This window comes from Oryx dammah, unplaced genomic scaffold, assembly GCF_014754425.2.
Source record: "Oryx dammah isolate SB20612 unplaced genomic scaffold, SCBI_Odam_1.1 HiC_scaffold_4, whole genome shotgun sequence".
In the NCBI taxonomy this organism is placed as follows: Eukaryota; Metazoa; Chordata; class Mammalia; order Artiodactyla; family Bovidae; genus Oryx; species Oryx dammah.
Genome location: NW_024070188.1, coordinates 37,883,758 through 37,908,262, shown reverse-complemented (window position 1 = coordinate 37,908,262; position 24,505 = coordinate 37,883,758). Strand labels below are relative to the sequence as shown.

Sequence of the window (24,505 nt, the reverse complement as noted above, 5' to 3'; positions counted from 1 at the left end):
ACACACACACACACACACACACACACACACACACACACACACACACAGAGTTACAGCCTTCACCATCCTCCCTACCCATCCACCCATGACTGCTCACCTGCCTCAGTTTCTTGTATGATTTTGCCTTGCTTGGTCCCATCCATCCATCCAACATTAATTAAGAGTATTATATATGTTATTCACTGGTGATCTCATGTACACCTCCAGTCTCTCAGCCAGGGTATGTAAAGTGAAAAGCCTTAGTTTCTCAGTCATGTCCAACTCTTTGCAGCCCCATGGACTGTTGCCCATCAGGCTCCTCTGCCCACGGAATTGAAAGAGGTAAAGCTTAGGCAGGCAGTCCAAGGCCCTATAAGGAGGAGGTGACCATTCTCTGCTCATGCTTTCCTTGAGCCTTGTGCAACAATGTATCTTACCCAAGAACTGGCCTTTCTTTAGGTCCCAACTAATGATCACAGTGCAGTGTCTTACTCATGGAAATGCTTTTCTTAGACTCTATGTTAATGATTATAATTATAACAAATCTTGCCTGGAAACCTGTTTCTCAAGACTTGTACCTCTGATGACGCAGCAACAGTATATCTCACCCAGAGACATTGCTGGAACCGTTCTCTCTGGCTAATCTTGTGCCAAAGTTATCTCAGGATGTATGCCTTGAGAAAGGGTCTGGTGGAACTCTTACAACCTTGAGGTATTCTTTTTATCTATTCTCAGCAGCTAGTTGAGAAGTATATAGGACCCTGCTTAAACTAGTGAGGCGGGTACTCTCCCACCCCCTTCCCGTGCCTCTTGATGGAAGCTTCTATATCCCCATTACTTTAACAAAATCTACACAAAGCTCTGAGTGACTGAGAGTGTCTTTGGTCCCAGACTTAAATCTTCTCCTTTGGAGACCATCAATCTGGCAACACCGTTCACTGTAAGCTATCATCTTGGGGTCTCGTCCAGGATCTTCAAGACAAGGTAAGAATGTTCAGAGCTGGGACTCTTTTGCTCTTTTAATGTAAAGTCTCTACTTTGCTAACTCAGTGTGCCTGTCTGTGTGAATGTGCAAGAAGCAAGAGCTGTGTCCTGCTCCACGGATCCATGGTGATCCTCATATGGCAGTATGCCTGTCGGGGGGTTATACCGATCTGCCAGTGTCAAGAGGCACCCAATGTCCTCATGAAGGGAATGGCCAAAAATGGATGAAGAGTATGGACTGAACTTCTTTTCCCTGGTCAGCCTTTCCTGGTCTCTCTGACTGCTTTCATAACTGCTTGAGGAATTCAAGGTACTAACCTAGCGTGCCAGACTGTAGACTGTCAGGAGACTTACAACCCATGCTGTTATTGAGTTTTCCTAGCCAGACCACCATTCCAAGTTTTACAGGACACTGCAGGCAGGAACACATTAGGGAGCTAAGTGGAGCTCTAGCTCCAGGGACATCTCTCAGACTGAAAATCACCCTCCTGACTCCAGAGACCCAGAGGTGAGATCTTGTTATGGCCATGCCTCCGGACTACATGGATGGATGCATTACTGGAGAACATGAGATTCCTGAGGACTCAGATCAGGGAACCCCAGATTTGGGCAGATTGGAAATGCAACGGGCTTCTTCCCTTTGTAATGCAAGCTCTTAGTGGACCAAAGAAAGCCCTCCAGTGAACCTTGTCTCAACTCTTTAGATATTCTTTTTGTACAATCTGCTGGACAGGAATAGAAAGGTTGACCTTCACACTCCATGAACATGAAAGATTCTTCTTTTCCTAGCAGGCCAGCCCTCCATCACCTCCTTTTTTATCACATAGGCTGATATGGAAGCTCTCAGAAGGGACATCTTGGCTTTTCCATTCAGCCCTTTATAACTTACTGCTTCTACTGTGGTCAGGAATATGCTCAGGAATGTACACAGGCACACGGAAGATGGGTGTTTTCCCTAGCGGTCTTAGCTTGGGAGACATTCTGGAAGGCTACTCTGCTCTACCCCGGTGGCCTCAGAGGAGGAGCAGGAATCAGGCAGAGGTTTTAATGGCGAGGAACTCAACATCAATCTGGGATGCTATCAGGTCTACCCCGGTGCATCTCCACCCCTCCTCAGTGGTAGAACCGGCAGGGACGACAGTGGGACACCGCCGCTGGTAAGGACAGGTTAGCCCCGGCCAGGGAAGGAAGCTTAGGTGGAAGACCTGTCTCCACTCCCATCTAGAGCAGGGAGGGATGCCTCTGGTAGAAAAAAGCCACGACACTGGGTGCCGCTTTTTTCTCTCTTACAGATGGGAGCTAACAGTTCCAGAACCACCTCTTTGAATTGTATCTTTAAAAACTGGGATAAGTTTGATCCCCAGAGCCTAAAAAGCCCCTTCTAAACAGGCTTTCTTTAAGAAAAGCCCTCACCTGCCTGGAGAGACAATCCCTGCTGGGACCACACCTTATCAGTCAGGCTAGCCTTGTCATTAGAGCCAATTTGAACACTCTCTGGTTTAAATTTTAGCTATGGAACTATGACTACAAGAAAGAGAGATGACATTTTTTATACTGAATGGCCACGATATTCTTTAGACTCTGGAGGAAACTGGTTAAAACGAAATCTTTTTGAAATTGCAAAACTGGTTCTTTTTTGTTTGTGCAATTAGGAAAAAGCTGGTTTATTAAAATACTTTTTTTGGAGCTCCAACCCTGCCTGAGAAATAAAAACATGCCTGGGAAAAAACTCTGAAGTTACCTCTTATCATGTCCTTGAGATACACAGCCCATTCTTTCTGGGACTCCAGCCATGAGCAAACTGGTAGAATTTCAGGACAAAGGAAAAAAAGGCAAACAGACATTTTAAGTTTCAAGCAGAAAACTGTGAGGTTTCTGTGTGTCCCAGTGTGTGTCTCTGTCCTCGGACAACATTGCTAAAGGCTAATTTGGTCAATGAGCTCTATTTAATTGGCCTAAAGAGAAGTAAGTGCTTACAAATCAAACAATTCTAAATTCAAAAAAATTAAACTAAAATGAACTTCAGGCTTGTGTGAACTGGTAAATATTCACTATTGAATTGATACCTGGTATTGATGTTTGTTTATTGATCTAATTAACACAGACATTGTGAAGATACTTTTGCAAATGATATAGCTTTGGGTGATTTATATTTACTATGCTACAAAATGATGATATAAATGATGATACAGGTCATGGTTGCTGAAAGAAAGTAGGACGTGTGTTTTCAATAAAAAGGCATAAGGAAGGGAATTACATTCTAGCAAGGGAAAGGAAGTAAATCTAAACTTACAGGTGGCTGTTCTCAGAATAGGCAAATAAAATAATAACACAGAAGTATAAAAAAGGTTTGTGGCAAGGGGAAGAGAGTTTGTGCATGATACAAGCTTCTTAAGACATTAAACTGTCTTTGAAACCTTTTCTTGTTACTTTGACTAAGTGAATAACTATTGTTTCACAGTGACTAAAAGCTGGTACCAATCTGGAATTTGGTTTTCTCTTCCTGTTAAAAGAACAAAGTTTTCTTTGAATGTGGCTTTCGATGACAGACTATGGCACACATAGACAAAGCTCATTCTGCTTCTACAAAAATTAACCCCTCATCAGGGAACTTATGGAGAAGGAAATGGCAACCTACTCCAGTGTTCTTGCCTGGAGAATCCCAGGGACGGGGGAGCCTGGTGGGCTACCGTCTATGAGGTCGCACAGAGTCGGACACGACTGAAGTGACTTAGCAGCAGCAGTATCAGCGGGGAACTTAAAACAGATAAACAATGGCTATAAACTAAATAGTTGGGGTTATGGGAAATCCAAGACAGCCACTTGGCTTTTCCTAGCTCCCTGACAAACCTCACTTTTATTTGATAAGATAAAGCCTTTCCTGGCTTAGTATCTCGCAATGGAGAAAAAATGTCTAAAATACGTTTTCTACAATCTCCAGTGACTGGGGCACCCACTTTGCTGGACAGGTAGTACAGACATTGGCAAGAAACTTCACAAGCTTCTTGGAGACTATCGTTTTCACTGATGTCCTCGGTCGTAGGGCAACAATGACAGAACAAAGGCTAGGTTACATGAGATTGAATAGACTGCTAAATATGACTACAATTTTCATGACTTTTTGTCTGACATATTACTGGCTTCTAATCTTTGTTTTCAGATATAAAGAAGCTCTCTCCTTAAATTACTGATAGTTTAAAACAATTTAGTGATTTACATCTGTGGGTAAAATTAAAACATTTTTCTTTTCTCTCTGCCTCGTCCCTCGAGAAACTGGAGACACTTGGGTTCTGAACAGCCTCATCAAGGTAAAAAAGACTATTTCTGGATCTATACAGAAATCTCAAAGTATACTGGGGAGCTCTAAAAGAAAAATCCACCAAATTGATGTCAGGCCTACGGCATCTATTATGTTTCCCTAAATATTAAGTTCTGCTGCTGTAGGTTTGTTAATTAAGGTCTGTATTTACTAAAACTCACTTCTGACATAGTTCCTTGCAGTTATGTTACATTGCCAAGAGGTTTAATTAAGTTATTAAAAAGGACACTCTGAGCTTGTCTCTAAAGCTTATCTCAGTAACCAGTCTTTGAATAAAGATCAAATGCTCCAGGATATGCAACCAGGAGATTAACAACAGGCTGTAGTCATTTAACAAACTAAGTCAGATGACCTGGAGATGTCACTGGGCTATACCTAATGGAAGTTCTTGACTTAAGTTCTTATGATTTTACTATTACTGCTAAACTATATTGCTTTCTATGTTGCCTGTTTCAAGAAGTATTGTCCCTTACATTATCAAGTGTGTGACCGAGTCACAGTTCCATATGAAACCCATAGTTATAATGTGACTCTGTATATGAGAAGAAGCAACAAGAAGGAATGTTTTCCTGGACCAAGAGACTAGTGAGACGGGTGAGGTCTAGAGACTTTTGCTACTCACAGGACCTAGTCTAATAACAGCACATTGAGTGGCCCATCGGTGAAATCTTCGACAGATCTAGGAATGAGCCTTCCCAGCACTGTGGGACAAGGTGGTCATGAAATGCCCCCCAAACTATGATTAAACTCATGGCCATAAAGGGGCCCTGCAACTGGAAACTGGCACGTGCCATCGGCAACTACAAAGATTAACTCGTGGACACACAGCTGTTGACCGTCAACATCTCCTGAATGGAATTCAGGGTGGAAATCAGAAATTAGGCACTCACTCTGTGCTCTGGAAAAATGGACAAAACAGGCCTTCAGACAGTTAGGTATTTTCAGGTAAAGATTTTTTTGAACCCAAATTCTTGCATCTTCTCATACCTAAAAAAATGCTAAAATTGTCAGTGGTGACAACTACTTTGGCTTATATGTTAATACCACAATAAGAGGCTAAAGCCTACTTGGACAAACTTAGACAACTGGCTACCTGGCTATAAGTCTCCCTAAAATAGCTGTCTACGTTGGGGTTCAGACTCATTCTTCTAAAAAGAAATGGTAATATTTATTTTGTCTGTTAAGATTCAGGTTGTCATTCTTTCAACTACTTATAACTGGGTCGGTGATACCTACACTGAAAATGTATACGAACATGCCAAATGGCTCCATTCTTATAAATAGGGAAGCCCAAGTATTGACTCTATCTAGACCAGGATCAAAGTTACTACCAAATGTAACCTGATTCTTTGACTCTTCCTTGGACTGCTGATTACAATAATTCTTTTACTGATATTTAATCTCTGCCTTTTAATCTGCTTATCTAGTTTGTTGTTTCTAAAGGATACAACGGCTTCCCAGACAAAGTAACCGTGATGCAGAGATTCTGGTCACTCTTCAAAATGGACTCTCCTGATGTTCCACTCTTCTCACAGATACAATCTTGATTTAGAAGCTCTCCTTAGTGGTAAACTATCTTGACTGTAATAATCGTAATCATCTTATTCTTGCTGTTTACTCCTTATATCTGTAACTCTATAATGAACTTGGTATCTAAGCAGCTTGAGACATTTAAGTTACTAATGATTGTTCATGCTTCTACAGCTTTTACTGCCTCCTCTAGCTATTACTCAGGGCCCCTGGATCAGAGACTCTTAACATGAAGAGTATGTTGCCAGAGACCCTCAACAAGGAGAGTATGTTGCCTAAACAATTTAGGGTCTGTGCCCCTTACCAGCAAGAAGAAGTTACGGAACGATTTCTCCACCCTTTCCCTGGCAACCATATTCTCCTACAAGAAAAAGGGAGGAATGAAAGAATTAAAGCTTGGGCAGGCAGTCCAAAACCCTTTAAGGAAGATGGGAATAACAGACCACCTGACTTGCCTCTTGAGAAACCTATATGCAGGTCAGGAAACAACAGTTAGAACTGGACATGGAACAACAGACTGGTTCCCAATTGGGAAAGGAGTACGTCAAGACTGTATATTGTCACCCTGCTTATTTAACTTATATGCAGAGTACATCATGAGAAATGCTGGGCTGGAGGAAGCACAAGCTGGAATCAAGATTGGCGGGAGAAATATCAATAACCTCAGATATGTAGATGACACCACCCTTATGGCAGAAAGTGAAGAGGAACTTTTCACTTGATGAAAGTGAAAGAGGAGAAGGAAAAAGTTGGTTTAAAGCTCAAAATTCAGAAAACGAAGATCATGGCATCTGGTCCCATCACTTCATGGGAAATAGATGGGGAAACAGTGGAAACAGTGTCAGACTTTATTTTGAGGGGCTCCAAAATCACTGCAGATGGTGACTGCAGCCATGAAATTAAAAGATGCTTACTCCTTGGAAGGAAAGTTATGACCAACCTAGATAGCATATTCAAAAGCAGAGACATTACTTTACCAACAAAGGTCCATCTAGTCAAGGCTATGGTTTTTCCTGTGGTCATGTATGGATATGAAAGTTGGACTGTGAAGAAAGCTGAGTGCTGAAGAACTGATGCTTTTGAACTGTGGTGTTGGAGAAGACTCTTGAAAGTCCCCTGGACTGCAAGGAGATCCAACCAGTCCATCCTAAAGGAGATCAGTCCTGGGTGTTCACTGGAAGGACTGATGCTGAAGTTGAAACTCCAATACTGTATTTGGCCACCTCATGCAAAGAGTTGACTCACTGGAAAAGACTGATGCTGGGAGGGATTGGGGGCAGGAGGAGAAGGGGATGACAGAGGATGAGATGGCTGGATGGCATCACTGACTCGATGGACATGAGTTTGGGTGAACTCTGGGAGTTGGTGATGGACAGGGAGGCCTGGCATGCTGCAGTTCATGGGGTCACAAAGAGTCCTACACGACTGAGTGACTGAACTGAACTGAACTGAACATTCTCTGCTCATGCGTTCCTTGAGCCTTATGCAACAATGTATCTTACTTGAGAACTGGCCTTTCTTTAGGTCCAGGAACTAATGATCACACAGAACATCTTACTCATGGAAATGCTTTTCTTAAACTCTCTGTTAATGATTATAATTGTAACAGATCTTGGCTGGGAATCTGTTTCTCAAGACTTGTATCCCTGATTAACAGCAACAGTATATCTCACCCAGAGACATTGCTGGAACCATTCTCCCTGGCTAATCTTGTGCCAAAGTTATCTCAGGATGTATGCCTTGGGACAGTGTCTGGTGGAATTTACAATCTTGAGGTATCCTTTTTATCTATTCTTAGCAGCTAGTTGAGAAGTATATAAAGCCTCACTTAAATCTGTGAGGCAGGTACTCTCCTGCCCCCTTCCAGTGCTTCTTGTTGGAAGCTTTCTCTATCCCCGTTACTTTAATAAACCTACACAAAACTTTGAGTAACTGAGATTGTCTTTGGTTCCAGAGTTAAATCTTCTCCTTCGGAGACCACAGATTTGGCAGCACCATTCACCATAAGCTATCAGAATCTCCAGGCAAGAATACTGAAGTGGGTTACCATTCTCTTCTGCAAGGGATCTTCCCAACCCAGGACTGAACCCAGGTCTCCTGCATTGCAGGCAGATTCTTTACTGTCTGAACCACCAGGGACCCAAATATTGAAGAGAAACCACCCAACATGGGGCTTGACCGCATGACCCTGGAATTAAGAGTCCCGTGCTCTACTGATTGAGCTAGCAAAGCCCTGATTAACTTCTGTCATTCCCCTTCCCCAAACCAAAATATAGAACCTTGATCCCCACATTCACAGCACCAGGTACTTTCTTAGGTACTGTTTCAAACCAGAGATGACTCAAAGTGGTTTCCATTCATCCATGCAGAGGAAGCCTCTCTCAGAGGCCCCAGCAGCCATTCATATTCCAACACACACGTGCGCACGCACACACACAGACACACACAAACAAACACACATGAAGATCTGGTCCCTTTAACATCAACCCAGGTTGAGTTGACTTTCCCTGCCCCACTGCCAACAAGAACTTGACCCCTGGCAACCATCCCCATCCCTACCCCCACACACATGCTCATCCTCTAGCTCTGGCCCCATTCAGCCCACTTTTACTCCACCAGTTTAGAATTATAATTATCACAGGCCTACATCAAGATCACACAATAAAGATACAAGATTGTATTTCTTTGGTCAAAATGTACATATAATATCAATAATAATACCTCACATAGCACCAGACTTACAAAGAATTTGTTGACATTTTTTCCTCATTTTCCCACAAAGTTCTTGAATTTTCCAGCTCTACTACTCTCCAGGTATGATCTACAGACACCTGACTGGAATAGAAGGGAATGTTTTGAACTTATGACACAGAATCCTATATACCTATATCCACATGTGAACTATCTGAGACCAGTCTGTACTCAAAAGGAGCATGCAAGATAGGCAGTGAGTCCATCACGACTACCCAAACCTCAGATGCCGCAGCACTCGATAAACCAGAAACTGGAAAGCCACCACCATCCAAAGAAAATTAAGGCAGACTGACAAAACAAGGACACTAGGGGAATTTAAGTCCTATTTCGGTGACAAGTATTAAATCCACTAGGTAGGCTGCGGGAAGAAAAGCCCTTGTGTAGAACATGGCAGGATTTGTGTCAGCTTTGCTAGGAACATGGTTTGTGCAGGATGACAGGTGAGAAGCCCCATTTCTCCTCTTCTGCCTCTACCGATCCTGACACAGAAAACCAACCTTGGCCCTGGACATCACAGCCTGGTGTCTCCACAAAGCACATCCAAGCTCACAGGCTTGGGTCCAGAATTCTCCATTGTGTTGCCCCCACCCCCGGCCCCCAGCAATTCCCCAAACCTGAGAGCTTCATAGGGCTTGCCTTTAATCAGCCGTTCAGGTCTCGTCCCAGGTAAGGTCCACATCGCCTGGGCCAAGTGTCCAAAGACAGTAGCATCGAGGGTGGAGAGCTTGGGCCCCATGATGTACTTCTTGTCGCCTGCAGCAGAGAGAGACAGAGAGAGAGGTCACTTCGCTGGCCCTTGCTGGCCCGATAAGCCACAATGGTATTCAGCATCTGCCATCATACATCTGCTTAACAGAGCATCAAAAGCTTTGCAAAACCAAATGCATGCACCTTCTTTTACCAAAAACTAGAAACAAAAGTGAAACAAAGGATTCTGTGATATATCAACTGATATGATAGCACAGTAGGAAAGTCACTGGGAACATACCAAGGTAAGCAGATGAGGGAGGGGGTTCATGGAGAAAAGGGAGAACTTATCACCCCCAGAACCCCAGAGGCACCTCCTTGTCTCCAACTCTAGTTGTTAAAGCTTGAGATGCTTAAGAACATCTGGACATTTGCTTAAACCATCTCAAGTCAAGCACAGCCAGCCTTGGCACTTACTTTATTAAATTAATACATTTCCTCAGGGAGAACCAGAACCCTAGGCTACTTAGGAAGTTTGAGAGGCAAGGCTCTGTATGATGTCTCCATGGTCTTGGCAAGGTTCTCACCACTGCGTGCCAACAGGAAACAAACATAAAGAGAAGCTTTAAAACTGCAAGATAAAAAGGCGGCCCAGGAGGAACTGGATCCATCCTCCTTCACATCCTGGTCCCACTGTTATTCACTATGAAAGCCTGCTCATTAATCAACCTCTCCAAGCCTCGGTTCTCCCATCTGGAAAAGGAGATGATATTAAAGGTATTTCCTAGGACCACTGTGAGGATTAAATTTCATAACACATGTAAAGCACTGAGCACCAGATCTGGGTAACTCATCAAATACCAGCACTCACGATAAGAGCCCTTCTGTTTTTCCAGTCTATTCCATATCTCACCCAAAGCTAAATTTCTAGGACATTCTTTTCATAGTGGCACTGCCTTTCACAACAACTTTTAATGATTTACAAAATGGGCTATGAAATATAGTCCAAACTCATCCTGCAGTCCAAGACTCATCACATTCTGCTCCCACCCACATGCCGGCTTTGCCCCTCACCCTTCTTTAACCCAGCAGGCCTGGGACAGCCCCATTCACCAGCCCAGGTCATGCTTCCCACTGCTACACCTCTGCTCACGCTGCACCCACACATCTCCTTTACCTCCCAAAACCCATATGTGCCCCCTACTTCTCTCCATCTCATAAATTATATTCATCTTTCCAGCACAAGCCTTCTTTCAAAGCCATCTCGTGGCAATGGAAGCTTTCAGTTCAGACAGCCCTCTTTCAAATTTCACTTTTACACATACGACCCAGATTCAAAGGGAAGAAAACGGGTTAAAGGAGAGCTACAATGGCTTCCTGGCCCCCCAGAAACGTTGATTTACTTAAACTGCTAAAAGGAAAGAGTCTAAGGGAAATGCTAGAGTACAATGTGAAGTCTGTTGTAGACTCCAAATATTTGGGGGAGCAAGAGGAAAAAATGTACATGAGTTTTAAAAAAACTTAGGAAACCTAAAAATAGAGCACATAAAACCTTGATAAAAAAAAGAAAAATAATAATGATAAATATAATCATTTGAATCTGTACATCAACTAATACATATAGCGTTCAGCCCAAATTTACTTTTTGCCTCAGAACATTAAAGCTAGAAGGACCCTGAGTTATTAATAATAACAGAAACAGACTAAAAATGCCAGCACCCAGTCTCTTGACTCCCAGCCTGATACTCTCTGCTCTGCACAAGCTGCCATAGAGAGCTTCATCTATGAGATAAAGACCCCAAGGAACAGCAGGAGGGTTAAGCTGTGAAAGTTTACAAAAGGATGCTTTTGATCAGGAGGGAATACAGAATATAGAAGGTGAAAGGAACAAAAGTCTAAGGGTTTTTAAAGGTACTTGCCCCCTCCCTCAAAAAATGGATAGAATTTAGCAGTCATGGTAGACACACAATTATACATGTATACACACACTACAGTTATAAATTTAAAGATTATAAAAATACTCTCTGTTATTAAGAAGTTCTCAGAGTACCCAATGGCAGGAAACTTTTTTTAAAACTTCCTAATTAATTTTTTAGTTAATTTTAGACTTATAGAAAAGTTACAAAAGTAGCAGTTTCTGTATACCCTTCAACCAGCTTCTGCTAATATGAACAGCTTAGGTAACCATTGAAAAAGCAAGAGAGTTTCAGAAAAACACCTACTTCTGCTTTATTGACTATGCCAACACCTTTGACTGTGTGGATCATAATAAACTGTGGAAAATTCTGAAAGAGATGGATACCTGCCTCTTGAGAAATCTGTATGCAGGTCAGGAAGCAACAGTTAGAACTGGACATGGAACAACAAACTAGTGCCAAATAGGAAAAGGAGTACATCAAGGCTGTATACTGTCACCCTGCTTATTTAACTTATATGCAGAGTACATCATGAGAAACGCTGGGCTGGCAGAAGCACAAGCTGGAATCAAGATTGCCGGAAGAAATATCAATAACTTCAGATATGCAGATGGCACCACCCTTATGGCAGAAAGCAAAGAAGAACTAAAGAGCCTCTTGATGAAAATGAAAGAGGAGAAGGAAAAAGCTGGCTTAAAGCTCAACATTCAGGAAACTAAGATCATGGCATCTGGCCCCATCACTTCATGGCAAATAGATGGGGAAACAGTGGCTGACTTCATTTTTAGGGGCTCGAAAATCACTGCAGATAGTGGCTGCAGCCATGAAATTTTAAAAGATGCTTACTCCTTGGAAGGAAAGTTATGACCAACCTAGAGAGCATATTAAAAAGTAGAGACATTACTTTGCCAACAAAGGTGCGTCTTGTCAAGGCTATGGTTTTTCCAGTAGTCATGTATGGATATGAGAATTGGACTATAAAGAAAGCTGAGCACCGAAGAATTGATGCTCTTGAACTGTGGTGTTGGAGAAGACTCTTCAGAGTCCTTTGGACTGCAAGGAGATCCAACCAGCCCATCCTAAAGGAGATCAGTCCTGAGTGTTCATTGGAAAGACTGATGCTGAAGCTGAAACTCCAATACTTTGGCCACCTGATACAAAGAACTAACTAACTGGAAAAGACCCTGATGCTGGGGAAGATTGAGGGCAGGAGGAGAAGGGGATGACAGAGGATGAGATGGTTGGATGACATCACCAACTCAATGGAGATGAGCCTGAGTAAACTCCAGGAGTTGGTGATGGACAGGGAGGCCTGGTGTGCTGGGGTCCATGGGGTCGCGAAGAGTCGGACACGACTGAGAGACTGATCTGAACTGAGCTAGGTAACCACAGTACATTTATTGTTGCTGTCCTTGTTTAGTCACCCAGTCATGTTGGACCCTTTTGCAATCCCATGGACTGGGATTCTCCAGGCAAGAATACTGGAGTGAGTTGCCATTTCCTTTCTCCAGGGGATCTTCCCAACCCAGGGATCAAATCCATGTCTCTTGCCTGCATCTCCAGCCCTGCTGGCAGATTTTTTACCACTGAGCCACCAGGGAAGTCCCTCAGTACATTTACCAAAACTAAGAAATTAACATCAATATGATTCAATTAACTGCGCTGTCCTCTTCACTAAAATTTTAGTAGTTTTTCAACTACTGTTCTTCTTTGCTTCAGGATCGCGCGTTGCATGTAGTTGACAGGTCACCTCAGTTCCTCGGTCTGTCCTTGTCACACACACCCACCGCCTCCCAGCCACACAGCCATACCCTACGAGATCTTAGTTCCCTGACCAGGGATTGAACCACATACCGTGAGCAGAGAGGCTTAACCACGGGACCACCAGGAAAGTCCCTCCTTGTCTTTTATAACCTTGACATTTTTAGAGAATACTGATCAGCTATTTTGCAAGATGTTCATCAACTTGGGTTTGTCCAAGGTGGTTAGTCATTAGAGTAGTAATCCATATTTGCAAATGCTCTTGTGATGCTTATTTCATATGTCAACCTGACTACCACATGGGGGATTAAGTGACGTGGTCAAACATTATTCTGGGACTTTCTATCAGGGTGTTGTGGGCGAGATTAACATTTAAGTGATAGGCTGAGTAAAGCAGAACACTCTCCCTAGTGTGGGTGGGCTTCCTCCAGTTAGTTGAAGGTCTTCATATGACAAAAGGGCTGACTCTCCCCAGAGGAAGGGGAAATTCCTACCGCCTGATTGCCTCTGAACTAGGACGGAGGCCTTTGCTGACTTCAGACTTAAATGGAAACATTGGCTCTTCCAGGGTCTTGAGCCAGTTCTGACTGGAACTACACCATCAGCCTTCCTGGGTCTCCAGCTTGCCAACCCCCTCTGCAGATCTTGGTATCTGTCAGCCTCCATAATTGTATGAGCCCATATAAATTTATTATATAAGAGAAACAGACATGGATAGATCCAGAGATCTAGATCTATATCTCCTATTGGTTTATTTCTCTGGAGACCCCGATACCCCTTCTCAGAGCTTCATATCAGGAGGTCCACAATGTCCATATGTCTTATCACTGGGAATATTAACCCTGACCATGTGGTAATGGTAGTATCTGTAAGGTTTCTTCCCTGTAATGTTACTAGTTTTCCTTTTGCAGTTAATAACCTTGGGGGAGAAACTTTGAGACTGTATCACTATCCTGTTTCTCCTCAAACTTTGGCCCACTAATTTTAGCATCCATCAGTAGACGTCAACTGAAACAACTAAATACTGTGGAGTTTGCCTAATCAGGATTTTCTATTTCTCTATTACTTCTACATGTATTGATTCAAATACTACTGTTCCCTTCATCCCCCTTTTACTGACATATTCAATCATTTATTTATGTAAACATGCACTTGTCGATATGTCTTTTACTGTATGGCCTGTAATCCAGTACTCTCATTATTCCTTATGTTGCTGAAATTGTTCCAAATTTGGTCTTTTGAGCTTAGCAGGAAGTATTTTTAAGAAAAAGACTGAATTTAGATTAGATTCTGCTTAGAGATGAAAAGGCCAAGTCAAAGTCTCAAGTCTGTAGCATCCCCAGGCTTCCCCAAGTGGGCCCAGTTCTCACTACTGGAGGGTTTTAGCAAAAATAGAACATTAAGGGCCCTTCTGAAGCACTGAGGGAGGAGGTTTAGGTGATGAGACAACTCAAGCTTCATTTTCATGTGTAGAGATGCACAGAAGCAGCTGGCGGTACTCTCATCACCACCTCCCATCCCATCCCTCCTCAAATAACCTCCACTGGTCTAACTCAACACTTCCCTTAAGGCTCAGATCACATGCTCCCTCCTCTACTCCAGAAAGGTTACCTGCACTGTCCATTCCTCGACCACTTCTCCTCTGCCAGCCCCCAGAGGCACACCTGCTTAGAGCAGGGCTGTTCAAAGAGCAGTTTGGGACCAGCAGCATCAGCATCGCAAATGCTACCTATTTAATCAAAATGACTGAGAGTGAGACTGGGAGAGAATCTGTGTTTTAACAAGCTTTCAGGTCAGTGATTCTTAGAGAGCCAGCAATTCTTGGACCACACTTTGAACAGTGCTATTCCAGATGGTTCTCATGTACTCTGAAGTTTGGTAAGTGCTGGTCTAGACTAGAGTATATCAGTGTTCTTAAACTCGAGCATGCATCATAATCCCCTGGAGGACTTTTAAAAAATACTGATTTATCTCCCACGAATCCCCAGGTTTCAGATTCAGTAGGTATGGGTGGGACTCAAGACTCTGCCTTTCTAACAAGAGCTCAGGTAGTGCTAAGGCTGCTGGTCCAGGAACCACACTTTGGGAAACACTCATCTAAATCAGTCATTAGGTAATTCACACATGTCACCTCATAGTCTTATTTATGTGTGTGTCCTATCTCCTCAAGTAGTGTTTAATCTCCTTGAGGGCAGGTAACCCACTTTTACTTTTCTGCCCATCTGATATCTATCATAGTAGAAATCAGCAAATAAGGTGTTGATAGCCTTAAGTATTAACCACTTTTATCCCTAGTGGCTTAGTGGTAAAGAATCCACCTGCCAACGCCTGCCAATAGGTTAGATCCCTGGGTCTGGAAGATCTCCATTGGAGGTAGAAATGACAACTCACTTCAGCATTCTTGCCTGGGTAATCCCATGAGGACAGAGGAGCCTGGCGGGCTACAGTCCGTGGGGTCGCAAAAGAGTTGGACACAACTGAATAACTAAACAAGAACAACAGCAACTAGATTTAAGTATGTTTGCTCTCTGTCCTTTCTTAGAATAGAGAACTCCTGTAAGGATTTTAAAACGTAAAAATGTGAAAGCATTTTGTAAACTAGAAGGTGCTATTCTAACACATGTAATTATTTTACACTCATCACCAATAATAGAACAAGTACTATTTGTGGGCAGAACAGTCCAACTTTCCTCCCAATATAGAAATCCCTTCACCCACTTTCTGACCAGACAATTCCCAAACCCAAGCCCTCCAGGAACTTATCCCTCATTTCCTGGGCAAGGCAGGCAATTCTATGGTTAGTCAGTTCCTTACACTGAGACAAAATATGTCTCCGTGGGACATCTACCATTGATTCCAGATCCTTCCTCTGGAAGCACACAAAGTATTTATGGTCATATTTACTCTACATGGCAGGGAGTCTCTGGTGGCTCAGTAGTAAAGAATCCATCTGCCAATGCTGGAGATGCAAGAGATGCGTATTTGATCCCTGGGTCGGGAAGATCCCCTGGAGAAGGAAATGGCAAGCCATTCCAGTATTCTTGTCTGGGAAATACCAAGGACAGAAGATTCTGGCAGGCTACAGTCCACGGAGTTGCAAAGAGTCAGACATGACTTAGACACTAAACAACAACTCTGCACAGCACCCGTTCCTAGGAAAATTAAGTCTCCACTAACATGCTTCTAGGTAAAAACTGATGACTTCTTTTCACACATATCACTATGGGGTAGTGAGCAGAGTGTTTGGGAAGTAGCTACAGAAATGAACATAGAATTACATCTACTTACTCCCTTACTAATTCTGTTCCCAGATTTTACTGGCCACTATCAGCTCCATTTCTGCCATTTAGCTAAATTTCCAAGTGCTGTAAGTGGCAGAAAAGACTGGCTGTGCTGGAAAATATTGTTCTAGAGAGAAATTAAAGATTAATAGTCAAAAAACTTTCAAGCACTCATTTTTCTATTAGTCTAAGAATAAATGATAATTACATGTTTCACCTACTTAGTGTCCCCTATCCTTGAGCACCAATACAATTTATAAGCAGATAATTCCAGTGAAGTCAATGTTGATATCATTCCTTTTCTAACTGTCCCTCTCTCAATTAACTGAGACTTCAAGGACTATTGAGAAAGAAAGATTTTGAGTACCTTCCCCAAGGATGGCAAGATCTCAGTAACCTTCCAACCTTCAAAGAACACACACTTGAAGTTCTTTTTCTGCATGAGACTCTCCCAGAGGGCAAGCAGCAGGAAATCTACATTCTAGTCTCTTTTACACTCCTGGTCAGATTTCTCTTTGTCAGAAACAATAGGACTGGCCACTTCTTAAAGAGCTCTTGCTCATATTCCCAGCACACTCTAAAATCACTGAATGTGTGATTCTTTCAACTACAGGAGGTGCTATCTTATATAAGAGATTATTAACTGTCCTTATGGGTAAATATCAGAATTAAAATCATTAACTTTTACAACATTCTGACATTTACTAGTTGCATCAATTGGCTTCCACTCTGGGAAAAAAATTAAGGTGGGGGGTGGGCACCAGAAGAAGCCCCTAAATTTAATCGCTTCTCAGACTGTATTCTGGAAGGCAACTAGATACTCCTATAATCTTCTACAAAATTCTCTAGAGGGACATACAAGAAAATTTTTTTCAGTGTACATGCATTATCTTGACCCCTTCCCTAATTGCGATCTCACCTCTTCCTCCCAATTTTCTCTTTGTTGATGTCCCTGCTCTTAAAATTCCCTGTGGATCAAACAAGGATGCACATGCATTCTCCACTATAAGGACAGGATTGCACTTGCTCTTCTGAACTTCAGTCCTACTATTAATGTGTCTGAACACCTTCTGAACTCCACACTTACAGCATTCATGCACATACATTGTAATTTTAAGGAAGTGGGATAAAGGAATTGCAGTAGTTGTAGAAAAATTTCATATATGGGAGATCTAGAGTAGGAAAATATTTCCCAGGAGGAGGCAAATACCTGATTAGCTTCACTTATTATTATAATTTGGTATCATTAAACAGCAGCTTCTGGAAGTCTTCAAGAACCATAGCTGACATCTCTAACAATGACGCAGCGTTACTGACTTACTGATGATGGGCCTCCTTATCTATCTCTTTTCTTGAAGTTGCTGCAATTTTGCTGGTTTGGGGTCTGACTAGACATTTAACTGAAATAGTGAGATTTGAGGAGTATAAAAGCTCTATGTATCTCCCCAGTTTCACTTTCCCAACTACACCTTCTAAGGGTAAAGAATATAGAGCAGCCCAAGTCAAATCACTTCCCAAGAGGCTTTCTCCTTAATTTCATTTCTGTCCTGGCTGTTCTGTATTTGGGCAACAGAGGAGGCAGCTGTTCTCTTTATTCAATAAAGACTATCTGGTTGCCCTCAAATATGATTTAGTTAATAAAATAACACATCAGACTGAATTCAATGTGATGTTGAAGTTTAAAATCAAATTCTGTTGTAAGGAACTTATCCTTCTTTTAAGAAAGTTGAGCAGAAGCAGATTCTAATGGCAGGTTTTGTTTGGCCACCAGGGTCCTGCAAGCAGACTCCACATTCCTGGAGGACTTTTCTTCATGTTATGGATACCAGGTTTCACCTTAGCTGGAATCCAGGATCTTCAACCATTCTCAAACATTTGTTTAGTTGCTAAGTCGTGTCCGACTCTTTGCAACTCCATGGACTATAGCCAGCCAGGCTCCTCTATTCAAGGGATTTCCCAGGTAAGAATACTGGAATGCATTGCCATTTCCTTCTCCACTCAAACATCTGAGCGATCACCAAACTGGTGAAAATCTTTAACCACCAGAACTGTTTAGCATCTGGCCAGAGTGGTAGACCTGACTCACACAAAAGGCACAAGTCCCTTGGGATGAAACCAAACTGCTATCGACCTCATCTTTCTGAGGAATTCCCCGGCAGTCCAATATTAGGACTCAGTGTTTTCACTGCTGGGGTCTGGGTTTGAGCCCTGGTCTGGGAATGGCAAAAAAAAAAAAAAAAAGGAATCTGATTGCTTCTCAGATGAAATACCCTTGAGTACGCTGGGTATCACACCAGAATTCCGTGCGCTGCGTCTTTTCAAGCACAGGACTAGGCCTTTAGCTCCTACCCTGTGGGAGATCTATCACTCCCCTGCTGAACCCTCTTGTCCATGTATCCTGACCATTGGATGGTTAAGAATGGCCCACACAACTGTCTCCCCAGTGCACACCATTTTCTCAAAGATCACTGAATCCAGAGACGGAAACCTCCTGTGAGTCAAGCTCTATCGTCTCGGAAGAAATCCGGGTTTCTTCCCAGCCAAGACAAGAACACTGCTAAAACCAGAATGAGAAGTAGTGTCTCTGAAGAGACTGAAAGATAAGATTCCATTTCCAAAAGATGCAAAATCTTTTATCCACATAACTTAAGGCAACAGAGATTTGATGCCTGTTGCCCATCACAGCAGGATAAGCACTCTTTCCTCTTGACAACCCAGCTGTACCCTTCACGGTTCAGCAGTGCTCAAAGAGGCTCCTACTAGGTTTAATGGGATTGGGGCTATGTAGGTGTGTTTGTTATTGATGGCTACATAACAAATTTTCTCAAAAATTTAGCAGCTTAAAAGGCCAAATATTTATTACCTCACAGTTTCTGTGAGTCAAGAATCCAGGCAGCTTTCGCTGAGTGCCTCTGGCTCAGGGTCTTTAACAGGCTGCAGTGAAGATGTCAGCCAGGGATGCAACTAGAATTATCATACTAGGTGAAGCAAGTCAGAAAGAGAAAGACAAAGGCCATACAATATCACTTACATGTGGAATCTAAACTACGTCACAAATGAACTCACCTATAGGGGCTTCCCTGCTGGTTCAGACAGTAAAAAAAAAATCTGCCTGCAATGTGGAAGACCTGGCCTCGATCCCTGGGTCAGGAAGACCCCCTGGAGAAGGGAATGGCAACCCACTCCAGTATTCTTGCCTAGAGAATTCCATAGACAGAGACGACTGGCAAGCTACAGTCAATAGGGTCACAAAGAGTCGGACACGACTGAGCAACTAACACACACACACACACGAAACAGAAACAGACTCACAGATACAGCAAAGAGACTTGTGGTTGTCAAGGGGGAGGAGAGGTGGGGAAGGGATGGACTGCGATTTTGAGGTTAGTAGATGGAAACTATTACAAATAGAATGCATAAGCACCAAGATCCTACTGTATAGCACAGGCAACTCTATTCAATATCCTGGGATACATTATAATGGAAAAGAATATAAAAAGGAATGTGTATATATGTATGACTGAGTTATACAGAAGACATTAACACAACATTGTAAATCAACTGTATTCAATAAAAAAAAATAAATTTAAAAAAAATCCCCAATATTGGGGAAAAAAAAAAAGATGTCAGCCAGTCTGCAGTTATCTCAAGGCTTGACTGGGGGAAGACGCTTCCCAACTCACTCATAAGGTTGTTAACAGGACTATATAGCACTGCTGGATCCTGGTCATGAGTTCCCTGCCACGTGGGCCTCCCCACCACACTGCTCACGATGGTGTAGGCTTCCACCAGAGCAAGTGAAAGATCAAGGGCAGGAGAAGTAAGATGTGCAAGACAGAAGCTACCATTTTTTTAAAAACCTAATCTTAGAAGGGACATCCCATTGTTTCTGCCATATTCTGTTTGTCAGAAGCAAAGCAGTAAGTCCAGCCTGTGCTCAAGGGAAGGGGATTACCCGAGAGGATGAATCCTGGGAGCCAAGGATCACTGGGGCATCTTGGAGGCTGACGACCACAGGAGAAAAATATCGGCACAGCATTTAAAATTATAGGTTAAATGTCATGATATCTGTAACTTTAAAACACTTCCACATCAAGAAAAAAATAGTTGAGGTAAGTATGACAAAACATTAACTATTAAATAGAGGTGGTGGTTATAAAGCTATTATTTGGACTATTAAATAATATTCTACTTCTCTGTGTGTTTTACATATTATACATCATATGTATAATATATTATGTTTTATTATGTTGTATATTACATAATTAATGTATATACACATGTGGGCTTCCCTTGTGGTAAAGAATCCGCCTTCAATGCGAGAGATACTAGTTCAATCCTGGGCTGGGAAGTTCCTCTGGAGAAGGGGAAGGCTACCCCCTCCAGTATTCTGGACTGGAGAATTCCATGGACTGTATAGTCAGTCCATGGAGTCACAAAGAGTTGTACACAACTGAGCGACTTTTACTTTCTTTCAAATATACATGTATATTATTTTAAAAGTATATTTATTACCATATGAGGGTAAGGACTATGTATTGTATTACTATTTGCCTAAGCACACTGGAAATGTTCCATAAATGTCAGCTCTTGAAATTATTTTGATTATATGCAAGACACAGCTCTGGGTACTTGGGATTGTGTGACTAACAGAACAGACAAGGTCACTGCTCTCATGGAGTCTACATCCCATGGAGAGAGGATAAACAAATCAATCAATAAATAAGAAAGCATCAGCCAGTGATATGTGCAATGCAGAGAATTAAGTAAGGTGATGTGATAGAGGGTGACTGACAGTTATGTTAGACTGGTGGTCAAGGAAGGCCTCTCTGTGGAGGTGATAGTTACCCAGAGACGTGAATGTCAAGAAGGATCTAGTGGTGCACAAATCTGGAGAAGGGAATTCTAGTCAGGGAAAACAGCTAAGGGAAGCATCACAAGGTCAGGGTAAGAAGCTGTGTTTGTGAAGTAGAGAGAAGACAAGTGTCGTTTTCACAGAGTGGGCAAGGTTTAAGAAATGAAGTTGGAGAATAGACTTATGGACATGGGGAGAGAGGAGGAGAGGGTGAGATGTATGGAAAGAGTAACATGGAAACTTACATTCAGTTCAGTTCAGTTCAGTCGCTCAGTCGTGTCCGACTCTTTGCGACCTCATGAATCGCAGCACACCAGGCCTCCCTGTCCATCACCAACTCCAGGGTTTACTCAAACACATGTCCATCGAGTCAGTGATGCCATCCAGCCATCTCATCCTCTGTCATCCCCTTCTCCTCCTGCCCCCAATCCCTCCCAGCACCAGAGTCTTTTCCAATGAGTTAACTCTTCCCATGAGGTGGCCAAAGTACTGGAGTTTCAGCTTTAGCATCATTCCTGCCAAAGAACACCCAGGACTGACCTCCTTTAGAATGGACTGGTTGGATCTCCTTGCAGTCCCAGGGACTCTCAAGAGTCTTCTCTAACACCACAGTTCAAAAGCATCAATTCTTTGGCGCTCAGCTTTCTTCACAGTCCAACTCTCACATCCATACATGACTACTGGAAAAACCATAGCCCTGACTAGACAGACCTTTGTTGGCAAAGTAATGTCTCTGCTTTTCAATATGCTGTCTAGGTTGGTCATAACTTTCCTTCCAAGGAGTAAGCATCTTTTAATTTCATGGCTGCAGTCACCATCTGCAATGATTTTGGAGCCCCCCAAAAAATAAAGTCTGGCACTGTTTCTACTGTTTCCCCATCTATTTCCCATGAAGTGATGGGACCAGATGCCATGATCTTTGTTTTCTGAATGTTGAGCTTTAAGCCAACTTTTTCACTCTCCTCTTTTACTTTCATCAAGAGGCTTTTTAGTTCCTCTTCACTTTCTGCCATAAGGGTGGTGTCATCTGCATATTACCATATGTAAAATAGATAGCCAATGGAAATTAGCTGTGTGGCTCAGGAAACTCAAACAGGGGCTCTGTATCAATCTAGAGCAGTGGGATGGGGAAGGAGATGGGAGGGAGGTTCAGAAGGGAGGGGATATATGTATACCTATGGCTGTTTCATGTTGAGGTTTGATAGAAAACAACAAAATTCTGTAAAGTGATTATCCTTCAATAAAAAAATTAAAAAAAAAAAAGAAATTGGAAAGAAGGCAGGACCCCAGCAAGTGTACAGCAAAGTATTAAATGTATATATATATATATTCTTTTCCCTATTAGGCTTATGAAAATGAAAGTGAAATCGCTCAGTCGTTTCTGACTCTTTGCAACTCCATGGACTGTAGCCTACCAGGCTCCTCTGTTCATGGGATTTTCCAGGCAACAGTCCTGGAGTGGATTGCCATTTCCTTCTCCAGGGGATCTTCCCAACCCAGGGATTGAACCCGGGTCTCCCGGATTGTAGACAGACGTTTTACCGTCTGAGCCACCAGGGAAAGGTTATTATAGAATATTCAGTATGGAATGGGATTTAAAGATCTACTGTCTGCATGGCATTATCTTGTGAACATTTTTCTTTTCTTTTAATCATTCAGGAATTGGAACCCAAAACATTTAAATACATGGGCCTGCCATGAGGCGCTAGTGGTAAAGAATCTGCCTGCCAATGCAGGAGACACAAGAAACACACGTTCAATCCCTGGGTCAAGAAGATCCCCTGGAGTAGGAAATGGCAACCTGCTCCAGTATTCTTGCCTGGAAAATTCCATGGACAGAGGAGCCTGGCAGGCTACAGTCCACGGGGCTGCAGAAAGTTGGATACGCACACACACTACATTTAAACATAAAGTGACTTTTCTCAGGGAAGAAACAATTAGAAGACCCCCAGGATGAAGCAAAAACCAGACTGCTTCTGTCAGAATGACATCAACCAATTTGTGCCTCTAAATAAGCCATAAAGATTCTAAGAATTCAGCACTGATTAGCATTTCATTTTAATCTGCTAAGTTAACTTTTTTATTTCCTTAATAATCAACACACTTTTACCAACTGAGATAGCAACGATAAAACTAGAAAAGAAATCAGCTACAACTCAAGGCCACAACTGTCTATCCCATACGGATGTAGAGATTTTAACAAGAGCAGGGCCTGGCCCCACCAATCAATCCCTGGCTATTGAAAGTGGCCAGGCCCCCCAGGCCTCCATTGCTCCTGCCTTCTGGAAGCCTGGAATGGATGTGATGCCTGAAGAGAAGAGCTGCTGCTCTCTGAGGATTGGAGCTAATGGCCCTCTCCATTAGAAGCTGCAGCAATTTAGTTACTCAACAATATGTAAAGATCTTTCAGAGCACATGGATCACTTCACTTCAGTCAGATCAGATTCCGGTATGAGTCTGTACAAAGCTTAAGTTTTCACAGGAACCCCATCAATCCAGGTAAAAATAAAATTTATGGATTCCAAGTGAAATTATTACCATTCTTGCAGGTGACTTTAACAAGCCACCTATGCACACGTACAGAAGTTCTCCTGAAGCAGAAGAAATGCATTGTCATTCGCTAGCTGCGCAGCCCGAGACTGGCTCCCTAGCCTCTCTGACTCCTGTTGGGCTTTCTCATCTGTGAAATAACCAACTCCCACGGGTGCTGTAAGACTACAACATCTTCAGGACGCTGTTAAAAATACTGTCTAAAATTTATTCACACACAAAAAAACCCTTGCAGTCTGCGTAGTAGGTCTGTGACATGGAGAGAAGGAAGGAGTGGGCCAAGGCCCATGCAGACAGACCCAACCAGGGTCACCATAACCAAGACACAGTTCCCTCATGTGGCCCCTTCCCAGAACACACACCTGCCCTTCTCTCTGCCCTATAGTAAATGACAAACATATTTGAATCACCTCCTGGATTTTAAAAATACCTTTCCCAGCCCTGATCCTAATAAGCAATGAGGGCTGAGAACCACTGTCCTAGACAGGCCCCTGTAATTTGCAAAGGGCTTAGAACCTACATTAGAAAACATTGCTTTGAGATTCCAGAACATGCCTTATAGTGTCTATCATATTCTTCATCTGTGGGTTTTCTCTTTCGAGCTAGATTGACAGGCATAATTACTCCTGTCTTTGTTCTCCTCCTCTGCCCTCTATTCAGTTACTCAACATATGCTAAATATGCTAATATGTACATAGATATAACCTAATGTTTCTCATCCTTTTCTGCTGCCAGTTGCGAAGACTCTGCCCTGCCACTTTCACTGGGAGGCATGGCGTGTGGCTGCTGTGTGCCAGGTAGGCTCCCAGCCTCGGCCTGAATGCCTCATGAAAAGGCAGTGCAGCTTACATGATGCAATTAAACAGGGTAGGATGAGCAGCTATTAAAA

At 42.7% G+C, this 24,505-nt stretch overlaps 1 protein-coding gene across 2 annotated transcripts in view; it reads right to left on the bottom strand.

Annotated features, from left to right (window-relative positions):
* The window catches only part of FAXC (failed axon connections homolog, metaxin like GST domain containing), a 69,196-nt gene that overhangs the window by 9,306 nt on the left and 35,385 nt on the right, over positions 1 to 24,505 (bottom strand). For both annotated transcript variants that reach the window (XM_040239139.1, XM_040239140.1), the window contains one exon: positions 9,203 to 9,319. In XM_040239139.1, the coding sequence (XP_040095073.1) occupies positions 9,203 to 9,319 (117 nt within the window). The remainder of the gene's footprint in view (positions 1 to 9,202; positions 9,320 to 24,505) is intronic.